At 45.2% G+C, this 16,193-nt stretch overlaps 1 protein-coding gene across 1 annotated transcript in view; it reads left to right on the top strand.

The window, feature by feature from the left end:
- The window catches only part of Sobp (sine oculis binding protein homolog), a 157,437-nt gene that overhangs the window by 92,545 nt on the left and 48,699 nt on the right, over positions 1-16,193 (top strand). The window contains exon 5 of the mRNA XM_028769085.1: positions 12,617-12,712. Coding sequence (XP_028624918.1) covers positions 12,617-12,712 — 96 coding nt within the window. The remainder of the gene's footprint in view (positions 1-12,616; positions 12,713-16,193) is intronic.

A 16,193-nucleotide genomic window follows, 5' to 3' on the forward strand; every position in this document is an offset into this window, starting at 1 on the left:
TCTCTCTCTCTCTCTCTCTCTCTCTCTCTCTCTCTCTCTCTCTCTCTTCCCATCTGTGTGCCAGTCCTCAAGTGCAGAGCACCTGGAGAGGCCATATACTTCCATCCTGGAGGCCAAAGCACGGGTCTGCCTAGCCTGCCCGTGTCTCGCTCCTCCAGCCGTGCACATTGGTCCTCACACTCTGGGTAGGTGCTGGCTCCCCTGCCACTCTCTGTTTGAGCTGTGCTGGGCATCATCAGATCTCACCATGAACAGGAAAGACCACGGGCAAGATGTCCCCTCCCATAAGGACCCACAGGGACATGGGCAGTGATCCATGACTCCTCTGCCTTCTTTCTAGTCCTGTATGTTTCTAGTCCTCTAGTTCTGTTGCTCACTGTCACCAGGCATCTGCTGCTGACTGCACCTGTCTGGAGTCACCAGCCTGTGCCTGGCAACCTAACACAGTTTAGAACCCAGCTTTACCCTCTGAAGCGCTTGAGCCTTGGAGAAATCCTTTCAGTTTCCCCACAGGCAACATGGAAGAGGCGGCACTACGGTTGTAATGATTAGCTGAAGTCCACGGGGGCTCAGCATACTGCCCAACACAGAACAACAGCAAAATATTACTATCATCAAAGCAACTACGGTGTCCAGTTTACATCCTTTGTGTCTGGTCACTGAGGTGGAGGTGGCAGTTCCCCAGTGGACTCTAGTCCTCAGGGCCTCTTTCCAGTGCGTGGCACCTGAAGGGATTGTGGGCAGTTGAAATATTAGGGTCCTGAGACCCTATGCTTGCAATAGTTCTGAGGCAATAGGCAAACAGGGGGAGCTGGCTGCTCGCAGAGTGGAAGCACACACACTTCGTTACTCTCAGTTTATGCCAAGGAGGGATGTGGAAACCCAAGCAATATTTTACCTTCCTTCACTTAGGCCTTAATCACAAAATGTACCTCCTTGAAATAAAATTAATAATAATAATCAATAAAAGAGAAGCAAGAAATACTTAAGCTGCCATCTGAAAATAGGCCCCGGCTTGATAATCGGCTATAAGCTTCAGTGGGGCCATCTGTAAGCCCCAGTCAAATTCTGCCTAAATGATTCTCTCCTACTTAAACGTGCCACGATCCCAACTTTTATTACCGCCATTCATCATCTGCAGAGTGGCTGGGACTTAAGATGAAGACTCCAGAGACTATCATTTGAACAGAGGTTGTTATTTATGACGCCCCTCTGCCTCCGTCTTTACAGCCACCTTTCAGACGGGCTGACTGGCCCTGAGTAGGGAAATGGTAATGTAGGTGGTTTTTCTTCTTTAAGCATGACGACATCTCCGTTAACAGGTCAAGTAGCATGTAGATCATAATTGAAGCTGTCAGGAAGATGAGCATGTTCAGAGTGACATCCGGACTTTGCACTCTGAAAGACCCAGGGGGCAAAGTCAATGGATGGGTCACCCCATCTCTCTCATGTTCCTGCATCCACTGGCATAAATCACAGTATCCCTCCATGGTACTCAGCTCACCTATGTGCACAATGCACAGCAAAAGTAGAACTTTACTCTAGAACTGAGCTTTATTCTTTGTCGTCAAGCTGATTGTAAGTTTTTAGGAGCAGTATGTAATACTCAGTAAATTCTTCCTAAAGAAATTGTATTTTTAATAGAAATCATATTTGGGGGCATAATTAATAGGCTGTCCCAGGCTAGAGCAGTGATCAGGGTAAGGCAATATGGGTCACAGCGAGGCCCAGAATGTCAGGATCAAGGCCATACCAACAGGGCAATGGCACACTCTGGCACGGCCCAGTACAGAACAAGAGTTCCACTGTAGGACCATAGGCAGAGAACAGATAAGAGCTGGGGTGGTGGAGTGTTGTATAAAGTACTTTAATTCCAGTGTGGGGTTTCTATCCCGTCTTTGATTATTGAGTTCCTGGATTAAAAACATACACAGCCTTTATATTTTTAATAAGCCTTAAGCAGCACAAGAGCTGGGCAGATACCTAGCCCCCATGTTATTAGACTCTACTTTCCTACTAATAATCCCAAATTATTACTTACTACTTACTATGTTTTATCTGGGCTGCTCTTAACTCCAATTGGCCAGCCCACAGGGCCACGTTTTCTTTACTTCTAACCCATGGTGGCTTCTTCTTTCCCCAAGTCTGTGAAACCTAAACCCCACACCTATGTCTCTTCTGCCCAGCTATTGGCTGTTGGCATCTTTATTTAGCAATTAGAAATAACTTGGGGCAAGGTCATTCAGCTTCTACTTGGGGGCTCTCTCATTGCTGGGGCAACCAGTAGTGGGGGTCCAAACTTAGCATTAGAATACAAGCAGCATTAGGCCAACACACTAAGTGTGGGGGTGAAGTGACATCACGGTGGGAGTTGGCAGAAAAGCAACCTCCAGAGAAGATTGCGACGGCCAGCAACAGCCTTAGGGCTTCTGCAAGCCTCCTTTGTTAGTTGGTTGTCACATGGGGAGGGTATGGACTGAAGCTTTATCATATCTGGGCCCCCCACTGGTGGAGGAGTTCCTTTGGTTCCAGTGACAGAGCTGAGACATTATCCCTAGTCATAGTTGTGACAGCATGCTTTTGACAAGTATTTCTACAAGTCCAGAATGAACCTCAGAATTAGAGAGGAACTTGAGGAGACTCCCATTTCATTTCGTGACTCTCCTGTGACCACTCTTTACCAGACATGTCCTTTGAGCTGTAAAGAGACATGGGCACTGGCTTACCAATCCTCACACATGTTTTCCAATGTCTATTGCCCCTTTTGCCAGTAACTCTACATGTGTGGCGTGGTAGGTGCCATGAGGCCTGTGTTCTGTAAACATGACCCAGAGCAAGTGAACTCACCCAGAACCACAATCCCAGCCTCTTGCATTTCTTGCCTACCAACTGAGCTAATTAGCTAGCTGTCTGCTTGCTCCGGCCTGCATAGCCATATCTGTCTTCAAGAAGGGAGGGTGGTGTGGATTGAGTGGAGGCTGGCTTGGCCTTTGGCTCTCTGAATCACAGGCATACCTCCATGAATGATTACAATAAACCAAGTGTATTTTCAGCAGGGCAAGAGCCGGTACTCAGTGTCTCTACTGTATCCACGAGTAACCAGTGTCTTGGTAAACTGATTCATGCTATCCCAAATCACAGTCACAACTGTGCTTGCTGACCAGTGTGCCAGGAATGAGTGAGGGACAGTGTGTGCCCTTTGTGGTCTGCTCAGCAAGACCTGCAAGATTAAACATCAGTGATAGCCTAATGTTGGCAATGCTTTTAAAAGCCCACGAAGGAAATTCTGGAAGAGTCTGAAGAGTGGAGAGAGTTCACAGATGTGTCTCTTCTGGAATTGAGGGATCTTGGTGCTATAATTAATGATTAAACTTGCTTCAAAAGAGCATTGAGACGCTGCTTTAAAGATTAATTTTATAAGATTTGAAGTCCCTTCTCTCTTAGGCTGTACAGAGACCTACTGATACGTGCCTCACCTCTCTTCTCCTGGATTCTTTACAGACTCCCACCTTTAACTTCCGTTATATCAAACACCCCGTTTCATAAACACACACACACACACACTCACACACACACACATGCGCGCGCGCGCACGTCCATGCACACAGTTTAGTGACACCAATGTTCACAATTTATAATACAGTGACTTCTCTAGCTGACAACACAGGAGAAATAAACAGCCGGGGTCTCTGACATTAGATTCCACAGCCAGATTGCTTGGGTGAGAAGCCTAGTTCTACTGTTTGTTATCTGTACAAATCCATACACGACATCATCTCTCTCTGCCTCAGTTTCCTCATAAATAAACTAGAGATAATAGTAGTTATCTCTAGAGTTTTCTTTTGTGTGGCAGTAAATATCTGTATTAAATCCATTAATATACAGAGAACACTGATGTGTACAGAAGAGCTGTAGAAATCTGTGCTAATACACAAGATAGTATCTTAATCTGGTTAGCAGTGTACTTCCCAGTCCCATTTGGGGCCAGGTTGTTTCTGGGGGAGACATCCTGTAGACAATGACACCCCTCTATAGTGCCTGCATCCTTTCTGAGCTTTGCCGATGGGGTCCTGGAGTCCCCCAGCAGCCCTTGCCTGTTTTAGATTTCCTCTGACTTCTCCAGTCCATCGCGAGGTCTGCACATAGAGATATGCTTCCAGCCCCCTTCTGCCCAGAGATTTCAGAGAACAGGAATCAAAGGACTAACCACGGTGTCTCTGGGAGGCCAATTATTTAAGCATTTTATGGGTGCCAACCGGCAGCAAAGTAGAAGCATTTCTGCTTGCCTGCCTTTTGTTCCCCCCACACACGGGTCTCTGGGTAATAGATGCAAATGAATAGCGGAAAAAGCCAAAAGGCAGGCAGTGGGCAGGGAGGGGGTGAGGGGGAGGAGGTGGGAAGCAATCAAGGAGCTAGGATAATCCAATGTGGATTAAGGTCCTGGAATAATTAGAAGATGCCAGGGTATGATGGTGGTACCCCTGTAATGCAGAATCACAGAAAGGACCAGTGTGCCTGGGCTCACCTGTGGACAGACACCCTGTGAACAAAGATATGTATGTGGCTTGAGAAGCAGTGAAGACGAATTCAAAAGGCTCACCTGTCCAATAAAGGAAAAGTGGATTTAAAGATAAAAAGTAAAAACAGAGGTTTTCTGAACTACTTAGAGGCCACTCTGACAGTCCCGCAGCACACTGTTTCGAAGTGCTATGGTGATGGAAATATATTTCAGTTTGTCCAGCGGCTGTGTTTCAGGCTGCTGTGGACTCGGAAGCTGTAACTGTGATGCAAGCCTCTAGGGGCCCCTAGGAGGGCAGCTGTTAATCAGGCACAAGGTAGCTGGGTGCTTGTGCGGCTCCGAGCAGTTCTGAACTGCCGTCTTTAAGATGCTTATGGAAACCATAAACATGATTCAATTCCCATTATCTTCATGTTGCATATCTGTTACCATTATTCTTTGAAGACTCCAAATTGGATATTAAAAATTTATGATATGTATAAAGGTTTGCACGGAGTTTAAAAAAAAAAAGTCACCGCAGCAAATAAGTCCTCATCTTATCCATCAGACTGTGCAGACTGTCAGAGGAGAGCCACGGGATGTGGGAAGCCCTGTGCTGCCCGGAGCATTGGGAGTTAGGAGGGACTGTACTGGGAAACAGCCTGTCCTCCTGGACACACTAAATGAGAGTTTAAATACATTTTGTCGAGAAAACAAAGTAAAACAGCTTCCACCACAGGAATCCCATAGAATGTCTTCACCGATCGAATGAAGGGGTGAAGTGGGGTGGTAATGTGAACTGAGAACGTTCCCAGGTCTGGAGACTGATATCCGGGATGCCTAGAGACTGTCCAGTGCAGGGTGTCTGCTGCCAGATGGGGGTGCTCGGTTAGAGCTGCGTGCAGACAGACACACAGTTCAAACTGCACAGATCTCTATTCACAGGGAAGGTCATTCAGAGTAGGAGAGAAAAAAATACTGCCTTAGAGCACAAGCAGGGGTTAATGAATCCATCTGAGCTATATTTACAGGTGGCTTAGGGCTCCTACTGCTGCCATGAGACACCATGACCCAAGCAAGCTGGGGACGAAAGTGTTTATCTAGCTCACACTTCACATTGTGGTCCATCACTGAAGGAAGTCAGGACAGGAACTCAGAGAGGACAGAAACCTGGAGGCAGGAACTGATGCAGAGGCCGTGACAGGGTGCTAGTTCTGCATACTGGCTTGCTCTCTGTGGCTTACTCAGCCCGCTTTCTTATAAAACCCAAGGCCCTGAGCTAAGGGATGACACCACCCACAGTGGGCTGAGTCGTCTCCCCCATCAATCACCATTTAAGAAAATGGCTACAGGCTGTCTTACCACCTGATCTTATAGAGGCCTTTTCTCAATGGAGGCTCCCTCCTTTCAGATGACTTTACTTTGTGTCAGGCTGACATGAATCTAGCCAGCACACAGGGTGGGTATCATACAAGCATAGCTAGAGCGTCACATATAATATGTAGTCTCTGCCCTCAGAGGATTAGAAAAGGCTTGGTCTATGAAGAAGGGAGGACATGATTCATAAGCAAGATGTACTCAAATGAGGCGTCCCAGCCTGGCCTGGGACAGCAGGAAAAGGTGGGATATTGGAGGCAAGGAAGACCCAGCCAGCAAGTCTAACCTAGGAATGGGTGTATGGGTGAGGATTTATTGGAATAGAGAAACGGTTCAACCTAGTGGGGAGTGGAAGAGAGAAAAGTGGGGCAGAAGGATTGTTGGCAGCCATCCATGGCAGGCTCAATGCCTGCTGTGGGGCTGAGTCACACTAAGTGAGGTGGGGGGGGAGCACAAGGAGTAGGCAGTGCAGGCCAGTCGGGAGGGAGCGCTCAGGGATCAGGACTGGAGTGCAAAGCACAGTGCCCAGTCCTATGCAGCTGAAGGACAGGCATCTACTCATTTCCTTGATCTCCGAGGTGCTAGACCACACCCTGGAGACTTGCAGCTGAATGGAACACAGTTTGTACACACACAGGAACCTCGATGAATCTTGTGTTCTCAGGGCTTGGAAGATGAGTTCCCAAATGGCTTCCTAAAGGCGATGCAGCCGAGGAGGGCCAATGGTGTGTAAGAATTTTCCAGAAGGAGAAAGGAGAGACGGCTTCTATTTTTACCTATGAAAATTAGGGTAAAGGGCAAGAAACTAGTTGAGGGGATCTGGGCGTTCAGTTCCTCAGAGAGGAACTGGGCCTCTGAAGCTCTGGGGAGGGCAGGAACAGCTGGGCAGGGCTCCTAAGGGCTGTACCCCTGCAGGACAGAGGCACTGGCTGACCTTTTTGTTCATAGAGGCATCCATGGTCCTCTCGAAGGCAATCTCTATAGCTGTCAACTCTTCTGCATGTCCTTGGTATCTAAGTACATGATACCAGAAAAGGAAACAGAACTTCCCCAAATGGAGTTCTTGCATGCTTACTATAAATTTGAAAAAGAAGTTTTTATTATTTCTTGTTCAAAACATAAGTTATAAAGTAGAAAGTTAGTACTCCCCTTCTGTCTCTGTAAAGCCTCATCTCTATCCCCACAACGTCAAGATGTACTATTTTTGAAGTTCCCAAGTCTGGTACCGACACCACATGTGTGATGTCAGCTGTATCTGCTGAGTTCTGGAAGAACTGGAACCTTCACCACATCCCCTGCCTCCTGGTTCTGGCTCCAGGGAAAAACCTTTTCTTGTTTTCAAAATAAATGGCATCACAGTGACATAGAAGTCTCTGCACTTCCATCCACCAGGGGAGGCATACTTCCAAAGCCTCATTGTCTTTCTACTAACACAACAACAGTAACCTTTCCTGTTGTGTGAGGTAGGCAACTGGCGCTGTTCATAGAATGTCCCGTGTTTTCTAAAAGTGGTGTGCAGAAGAAAGAAAAGCTGACTTTGCTTCAGTATGAACATTGCACCACGACTTTTTCCCAGAGGAAGAAATGAGTTCTTGGAAGAATTAAAATCTGTTACAATGAAAATTCAAGATAAAGCAAGTGATTCCCAGAGAAGGGAATGCAACAGGTTAAGGCAGAGGGCTCTGGAGTAGAGAGTCATGTCATTAGCCAGAGTTAGGTCTTCTAGTGTTTATTTAAATACTAGGTGCAACATGAAGACAGATGTATGAGGCCAAGCATGGTGAAAGGCTGAGGCAGGAGGATCTTGAGTTTGAAGCCAGTATGAGCTACATAGCAAAACCTTATTTCAGAAAACAAGAACAGGGCCAGGGGACAGTCATCAGTTAAGAGGGACGCACTGCTCTTGCAGAGGACCAAGGTTCCATTTTCAGAATCCAGGTGTGTGTGTGTGTGTGTGTGTGTGTGTGTGAGAGAGAGAGAGAGAGAGAGAGAGAGAGAGAGAGAGAGAGAGAGAGAGATGCTTCTAGCTTCAGGTGTGTGTGTTGGGGGTGGTGGTGTCACAACTGCATCTAACTCCAGGTGTGTGTGTGTGTCTGTGTGTGATCACAGTGGCTTCTAACTTCAGGTGTATGTGGGGTCATGGGGTCACAGCTGCTTCTAACTGCCGGGGTGTGTGTGTAAGAGAGAGAGAGAGACAGAGACAGAGACAGAGACAGAGACAGAGACAGAGACAGACCGAGAGAGACAGAGAGAGACAGAGAGAGAGACAGAGAGACAGGAGGGGGGCTGCTGCTTCTAACTGCCAGGGTGTGTGTGTGTGTGTGTGTGCGTGGTCACATCTGCTTCTAACTCCAGATGGAGGGCCTTTCTCAGTCTTTTCTAACTCCAGATTTAGCAGATCTGAGGCCTCTGGTCTCTACTGTCACCTGCACTCACTGTGAGAGTGTGAATGTGGGCACACACAGTCACACAAATAAAAACCAAAATAAATCTTTAACCTTTCCCAAAAAAACTAGAAAACACAAGCCTTTGTGGAAATCTTACAGTTCTAGTGAAAAATTTTTACTTTTTTTTTTAATAGCAAAATGTGAAGCTTTCTCAGAACAGTAAGTCCAAACTGTACCTTTGTCCTGAGAGTCAACATCTCTCATGATACATTCATAGTAAAATGCAACAAAACAGTTTCCCATCTATGTTTTCTTTTAGTAGCAAAAATATCTAGCACATTAGTCAGAATAAAACTGTTGGGATTAAAACACATGGAGAGAATTAGTCCATCATCCAGTGTCTCCATGCTCCTTCATTTCAGAACGTGTCACCCCAGAACAAAGTCAGGCATTAACGCTGTCCTCCGGGCGCCAGTGGAGGCCAAGAGCCACCAGTGGGGTGATCTACTCCTGGCAGTCAGTCAGCTGTGTATTGTTGGTAGGGATTTAAGAACAATAATAAAACTGTCTGCAGGTCTGTCTGCTCTGTCTTATTAGAATGGCCTGCTGTTCTCGAATAATTTCAGTGTCTCCACTGTCATCTGCTGGGGTAGTTGGGTCCCTCTGTCTGCACCCCCACTATTAAGTCATTATCTGGCACCCCAAGTAGAACAGATATAGAATAAGGCACAGTCATCAATACAAGAGACTTTAAGATGTCCTGAAATTAATCTGCATATAAGGTTAGAGTCCTGCATGGAATCTGCCTGACCCCAAGACGCCAGGCACTGGTGAGCAAGTGTATTCTTAGAGAGTGTTTACCAGACAGGGGTTGAAGATAGTGATGTTTGACCCAACTCTGCCCCTCCTTCTACAGAATTGTACCCTTGCTGGGGAGATAGAAGTTAAGAAGGAAAACAGAAGTATTGGTCTTGGTTGGAGAGCTGAAAGAAGGCATTTGCTAGGAAGTGAAAGCAGAACCTCACCAAGTCTGCTTGCTCATCAGGAACTAAGAGGCAACCATGAACAAACAAGACATTTTGCTGACAGGCAGCTGGTCCCTGGACCTCTCAGCCCTTTAGAGTAAGACCCATCTTGGGGCCACATCTGCTGAGCACTGCACAGTGGGTCAGTGTCCTTTTGATAACTGTGGATACCTTCCTCAGACCAGTGGTTCTTAATTCTGCTTGTAAACTGCTGTCATCTGAGAGCTTTCTATTATTCAGTTTTGTTTTTCTGAATTTATAAAAAAAACTACATTCTGAACCCTATGCTGGACCAGTTAGATTAGATCTGTGGAAAGGCAGGAAGTAAGAGTCAGGAACCCGTATTGTTAGCAAATAGAAAACAGCCCACCAGGACTGTAGAGAGTTACTGCCTAGTTGAATGCACTTAATTCCACTTAGTAATAACTTGAAATTTCATTTTAAAGCTTCATAATGCAAGTGGGGTGGCTGTGGTGAGAGGTGTGTGTCAGTGCACACATGCACACAGATATTAGGACGAGGGCCTGCGTTCCTTGGACTTTGTGTATTCTCCATTCTGTGCAGAACAAACTTCCAGCTAGACATTTTCTTTTCTTTGCTATCTATCTATCTATCTATCTATCTATCTATCTATCTATCTACCTACCTATCTACCTATCTATCTGTATACACATGCACCAGTGCCTGGTCATAGTGCATTTTTAGACAACCTGGGAGTCATTTCTCTCCTTCCACCATCTGGGTCCCAGGGATTAAACTCAGGTCTCTAGCCTTGGCAGTAAATGCCTCGTCCACTGAGCCACCTCGGTGGCCCTGGAGGACAGGAGTTCTTGGACTCTGGAGTCAGCCTGAGTGTCTGAATGAGCTGCTGTAGGTGAACCCAACGGCTCTACAAAGAGACATGTTTCTGGCTTCTCTTTATTTCCCAACGTCCCCGATGCTCCCCATTCTTTTCTGTTTCTGCCTAACGAAGCCTCCTACTCATAAGGCTTGGTATGAAACCTATCAAGCAGCCTCGACTCTCAGATAATCGGACATCTTTGTCCTTTAAACACATAAAAAGCATCGGGAACACCTTGCATGTAAGTGGAATGAATATATTTCTGCCTCTTATGTTGAAAATACCCGGAGGCATCTGGTGTGTATGAATGTGTATACATAGTACATGCATAATAAACATATTCCACCTTATGAATATTTATACTCAAGATACATATATATTGAATATAGACATACATATGTAAATAGTAGCCCTTGTAAACGATATGCAAATTGCGCTTCTGAGCATATGTATCACAGTGCATCAGGAATATAATAAACCTACTAGGAAGCAAGACAGATCTCGAGGTGGTGTTTTCAAAAGTTGTTTACGATAGGGTCTAGTTACTATCCGGATACGTGCAACTCACTGGACGTGGCCATGTTACTTGAAGTAAATGTGGTTCTTTCCTTTAAGAGTCGGTACCTCACACAGAGACTTAGAATTTTAATATGAAGAAGTTAATGTGGGGCCACCCGTTGGCATCTCGAAGCTTGCCCCAGCTCCCTCCTTGAGTTCCGTCATCCCACACAGTGACATCACTGCAGACGAGTCCTGCTGCAGTGGCAGGGAGCATCAATGGCTCCAGTTGACCGTCCAGCCAGAGGCCACAATGCTTGCTTCTTTCTCTGTCACATATGGCCTATCCTAGAACACATTTTTAATTTTACTCTGGCTTTATAGGGGATAACAGCATCATGAAAAGGCTCTACCTCACCAAAATGTTAATTAAAAACACATAAAGACGAGACCCAGGCAGAGCAATCCCTTTCCACGCAGACTCGCCATAACTCAACCACTCCTGACCATGTCATTTCGTTCCTAGGTTCCACCTAGAGCCCTCATGACGAGTAGCAGAAACCTTTTTTAGATACAAGTGGTGCAATTTTCAAGCGTGCAGAGTATCTATGGATTCCTTTTAAAACGACAGCCTACAGCGTAGCTGGGGAGCTCCGAGTGACACTTGTCAGGGCAGATTTCACTCTGTCAGAGAAATGATACGTAAGCACTGTCACTGCTGTGTCACTGACTCGGCTCACTGCCCCTCCCCCCTCCGACCCATATATCACAACAGGTAGTTCTCAGCTGTTCCCTTGGTGCCAGACATACATTTTATCTAAAGAGACAGCAGACAGAGCTACCTGCTGCTTCCTGTGCGGCTCTCCCTGTGTTTCTCTCCTTTTTCCTACTTCATTGGGGCTTTTAAAAATCAGCTGGCAGGGAGCCAGGAGCTCATCATTTTAATGCAGTGCAAAATGGAATATACATAATTATATGCAGGCCATATGTGAGGGAGGCAGGCTCAGCTGTGGATTTCAGGAGGCTGGGAGAGATAGAGGCAGAGATAGAGATAGTAACAGAGAGAGATGGAGGGAGGGAGAGAGACAGAGAGAAGGAGAGAGAGAAGGGAAGAGAGAGAGAGAGAGAGAAAGAGAGAGAGAGAGAGAGAGAGAGAGAGAGCGCAGTTAGGGCTAAGAGGACGTGAGGACTGCAGGATGCAAATGCCCCCCTCCACGAATGGATTAATGAGTGTACTTTGGACACGCCCCTTTCACCTTCCTCTCCCTCACACTAGCTCCAAACCAGAAACCAATGGAGATTAGGAAGAGAAGACTTCCATGTGTGTTGCTGGCGAACACTGTGAAAGCCTCTGTTGGAACAGCAGCTTTCCCAACTGACAGTGTAGATCAAAATAACCAGTACCTGTCAATGCAGCTTCTTAAGTCAATCTATTTTTTTTTTACTTCATCTAATAGAAGAATCATTGTTCTTATGAGATCACTGATCCTTTCGGATCTTTATTTAAAAATTGAGGGAATCAATTTATCTCTAATAATATTACAGTTCAAAATATAACTATGCACATTGCTTTTCTTATGGCCTTGCTATTAGAATTTCTTTAAAAATGTTCTATCTAGAGATTGCTTAAGCATGCCAAAACGTTTAAACACGTATGTATGTCACAGACTCCTAACCGTGTGAGGAACTGTGTCACTATGACACACAAGTGTTGGTGACACCCACCAAAATCAGTTGATTTGGGTCTGCTTTGTGTCCTTTGAGCTATTACGCCATGATGAATTTGCATGTTGAAACTAAACAGAATAAAGAAAAACAAATCTCAAATTTTGATACCTAAAAGGCATACTGCGTATTTAAACAAACTTCTTAATAATGTTGTTATTTCTGGATTCCCATTTGTTTAATGATCTAAGCTGTTATGCTTTTAGCTTTTTTTTTCCTTCCATTATTTGTAAGTCCCTAAATAGGCCATTATATCTCCCTTCAGGCTAGAGATGAAGATGGACGTGCTGAAAGTTTTCCCCAGCAGCACTATGCTAAGGAAACTCCAAGGCTTGCCTTCAAGAATAACTGCGAACTACTTGTAAGAATAACATACTTACGACAAGTCTAGAATGTTACTTTAGCACAGTGAAAACAGTTTTTTTTTGCAAGGGTTTGTTCATGATTACATAATTTATGAAATATTATATTTTTTCTGTATAGAGTTCTAAGTGCTAATTCTGATATCACTGCATATTAATTATAAGATCTCGAGTTGTTTGCAAATCTATTATATCTGATTTTAAAGCGTGAATGGCCCTTTCTTTATTAGCTTGTTTTGTATTGTAGTTTATAAGCAGCCACTGGGAGAATGGCTAGTAAAGATAAAAATATAACTTCGATACATAGAGCTTGAAGAAAACCCCACCCCACCCCACCCTTCCTCCTACGCCCGAGACGTGTGCCATTGTAGCAGACAAAGGTGGCTGAGTTTGCTTCTGAGAGGAAAGAGAGCCGGTTTGACACACAGCACTCCCTTTAGGATTCAAGTATTCCTCCACTCTCTTGCCAAACTCTGTCTCTCCCCTGCAGAAGGCTTAGAAGTAGTGACAGGATGGGGGATGTTTACTGGGTGGGGGAGTGGGGGGTGGGGGACATCAGCTGTGAGGAAGCTCGGTTCCAAAGCAAGGTTAATTTGCTGTTCGTTTTAGCATTTACAGCGAGACAAGATGAAAAGCAAGCAGGAATGCCTATTATATTTCTATTAAATGAATCTGTTGGGACCTTACATTCTTGATTAGCTTTTGAAAATCAGTGCTCAGCAATGCATTTTCTGTTTACCTACAGTAAACAGAGAATGAATTGTCATTTATTTGGCCAGTCAAACGCTGCTTTTGAAAATGAAGCTTTCGGAAGGATCTAGCGTGTTGTCCCTAAATGTTCTTTTCTTTTCAATTGCATTAAAGCAAAACATTTGCTCCAACTAAATGAAAACAGGGGAGAGGACGAGTATGCTCAGTCGCTAACGTTTGAGGTAGCTTAATTTCTGTTTGGATTTTTGGCCAAACGTAGATCCTTGCCAGGTCTCTGAATCAGGAATTCCCACGAGTGACAACCTTTGGGTTTGGCTCTGACAGTAACTGTTCGTTAAACACAAAGTGGCCAGAGAGCAGGAGAGTGAACAATACAGGCCCTTACCCACTCCAGCTGCAGCATCTGCACGCAGACAGACAGCGAGAATCTCCTTTACACAGCACAGCAGGCCCGGTCACAACAGTGCCACTCAGCCTATGTGTGCACTGCCCTTGACCAACTACGCTGCAGGCAGACTCGCGGCTTATAAATGCAGTTGTTGGCATGAAAATGTAACTTGCCTGATATTTTATTTGAGGGCTCTAAACCATCCAGGTCTGCTGTAACATTTTATGTTCTGCAGGGTATTTTCACATTGCTTTTAATGCTGTCTTGGTAACTGTGGTCACCGATGTCTGGGAGGGGGAGAGCATTTGTGTTGTTTTGGGATCAGAATGCTTTTAGGAGTGGTTTACTTCTTTTAGAAAGATTGTGAAGACTAATACAGCATCTTTCACTTTCCCCTATGTATTGGAAAAGTAAATGTGCTTGAGAGTATACAGGAGAAAAAAAAATTAATGTGAACATCATTTACAGATACCTTTAGAGAAAATACATGCTTCTGTTGTTTAGCTTACAGACATACCGAGTTGGCGGTAGTTTTGAGAGGCTTGGTGCAGTCTTCATTGCAGTTGCTGTTAGAAATGCTTAGCTTTGTTCCGAATACTTTCCTGTGATTCGAAAGAAGAAAAAGAAGACAGAAAACACAAATAAGCTTATCTCTCTGAGAAGAAATTAAAAAAAAAAAAAGCCAGCTGTGAGAAAGCAGTGTGTTTGGATGGCGTGAAGGCCTGAGCCGGAATACATCTTTGCCAAAGAATTGTTCATTCTTAAGAGAGAAATAGGAGTTCTTTGGAGTTTTCTTACTATGGCTTGGAGGAGATTGTTAAGAAATCTGACAGAGAGGATTGCAGACTCTGCTGCAAAGTGCCTTTTTAGCTTAAGGGTAGTTCTCGCATCTTCCGTGGCTAGCTGCAGCCCCGGCAGCAGCCAGTCGGGAGAACATGAGAAAAGCTGAGGGCACAGAGGTCTTCCATGTTCCCAGTGACAAGAAGCACACAGCTGGAAGCTTGTCTCTCTGGGCTATAGGAACTGACAGAAAAGGGCCTAGGCCAGGCAGATAGGACATTGACACTATATTATTGATGGCTGAATGTCTCTGTGCCCCCTCCCCTAGCCCACACTTCTTGGAAGAGGCAGGAATATTGAATAACTTATTAAAAAAGAAAAAAGAAAGCACAGTAAAATCAATGCCTGGAATACACAAGTGTGTATGTAATCAGAAGAAACCAACAAAGACAGCATCAGCCGTAGTAGTAGTAGTTCGTGCTGTGCAACTGTGAGTTACTGGAGGGTATTGATTTTTCCATTAAATTCCAAACTATGATGTGTGTGCCTTCACTCTAATGTACTACTATACACGTGACTGGATAGTTAGCCTGCTGACCAAGATTCTCACTTTGGCGGTAACGTAGTGGTTTCTAAGTTAATTTTGGAAGTGCAAGGCTATAAAGACCAGTGATTATATAAACAAGTCCTATGGGTCACCTAGCTCTTCATAGACAGGTGTGTGTGTGTGTGTGTGTGTGTGCGTGTGTGTGTGTGTGTATAAGAGGAGAATTTGCTATATAATCAAGCTGTGACCAAAGGAAACAACGTTCAGTAAAAGCAAGTGTGAGGGATTTGTGTCCATCTCGACACTAACAGCACTATAGCATTCAAGACTAAGGGAGAGCAGTCAGAGCCAGCCATGGCGACCAGCACTTGCACCAGATTCCAGCTCCAGTCCCTTTATGATCACTCAGGTTCTCCCTGGAGGAACAAGCTTGGGACCGCAAAGGTTCTCGTCTCCCCTAATAAAATGCTCATTCAGCGGGTGGGACTGTAGGAGCTGCAGCGAGAGGGAATCCTTAAGGATATTCTGAGTTCATATTTTCTCGTTAGCCAGTTTCTTGTTAGTTCTCAAGAACTGGCTGGGCAAAAATCTTGTAGAAGTAGAATATAAAATTGGGTCTGGGAAGAAAAAGACCTATGACTAGAAGACAACTGAGTCAAAATCCCAACTTGTGTGTGTGTGTGTGTGTGTGTGTGTGTGTGTGCATACGTGCCTGTGTGCTTGTTTGTTTCAAGACAGGGTCTCTCCCCAGAACCTTAGACTCACTGCTTAGACCAGGATGACTGGGTTATCTGCCTCCCACACCCACAGCATGGGCATTCCTGGTTAGAAATCTAGCAAGTGTAAGAAAGCCCTGAGAAGGAAGTGCAGGGGAGAGTAAGCTTGTCCAACTAGGCTTCAGCTTCCAGAATCATCACCCAGAGTCTGGATCTCTACGGCTCCTTCTGGCTGGTAGGGTGAGGGTTGTGAAGAAGGAAAGGAGGGGGGGAGCCCACAGCTGGGAGGGAAATAAAAATAGCATGGGAAAGAATTCTTTCTGGTCACTTACAATGCT

The sequence above is a fragment of the Grammomys surdaster genome, unplaced genomic scaffold (assembly GCF_004785775.1).
Source record: "Grammomys surdaster isolate TR1022 unplaced genomic scaffold, NIH_TR_1.0 190, whole genome shotgun sequence".
NCBI classification, from domain to species: Eukaryota; Metazoa; Chordata; class Mammalia; order Rodentia; family Muridae; genus Grammomys; species Grammomys surdaster.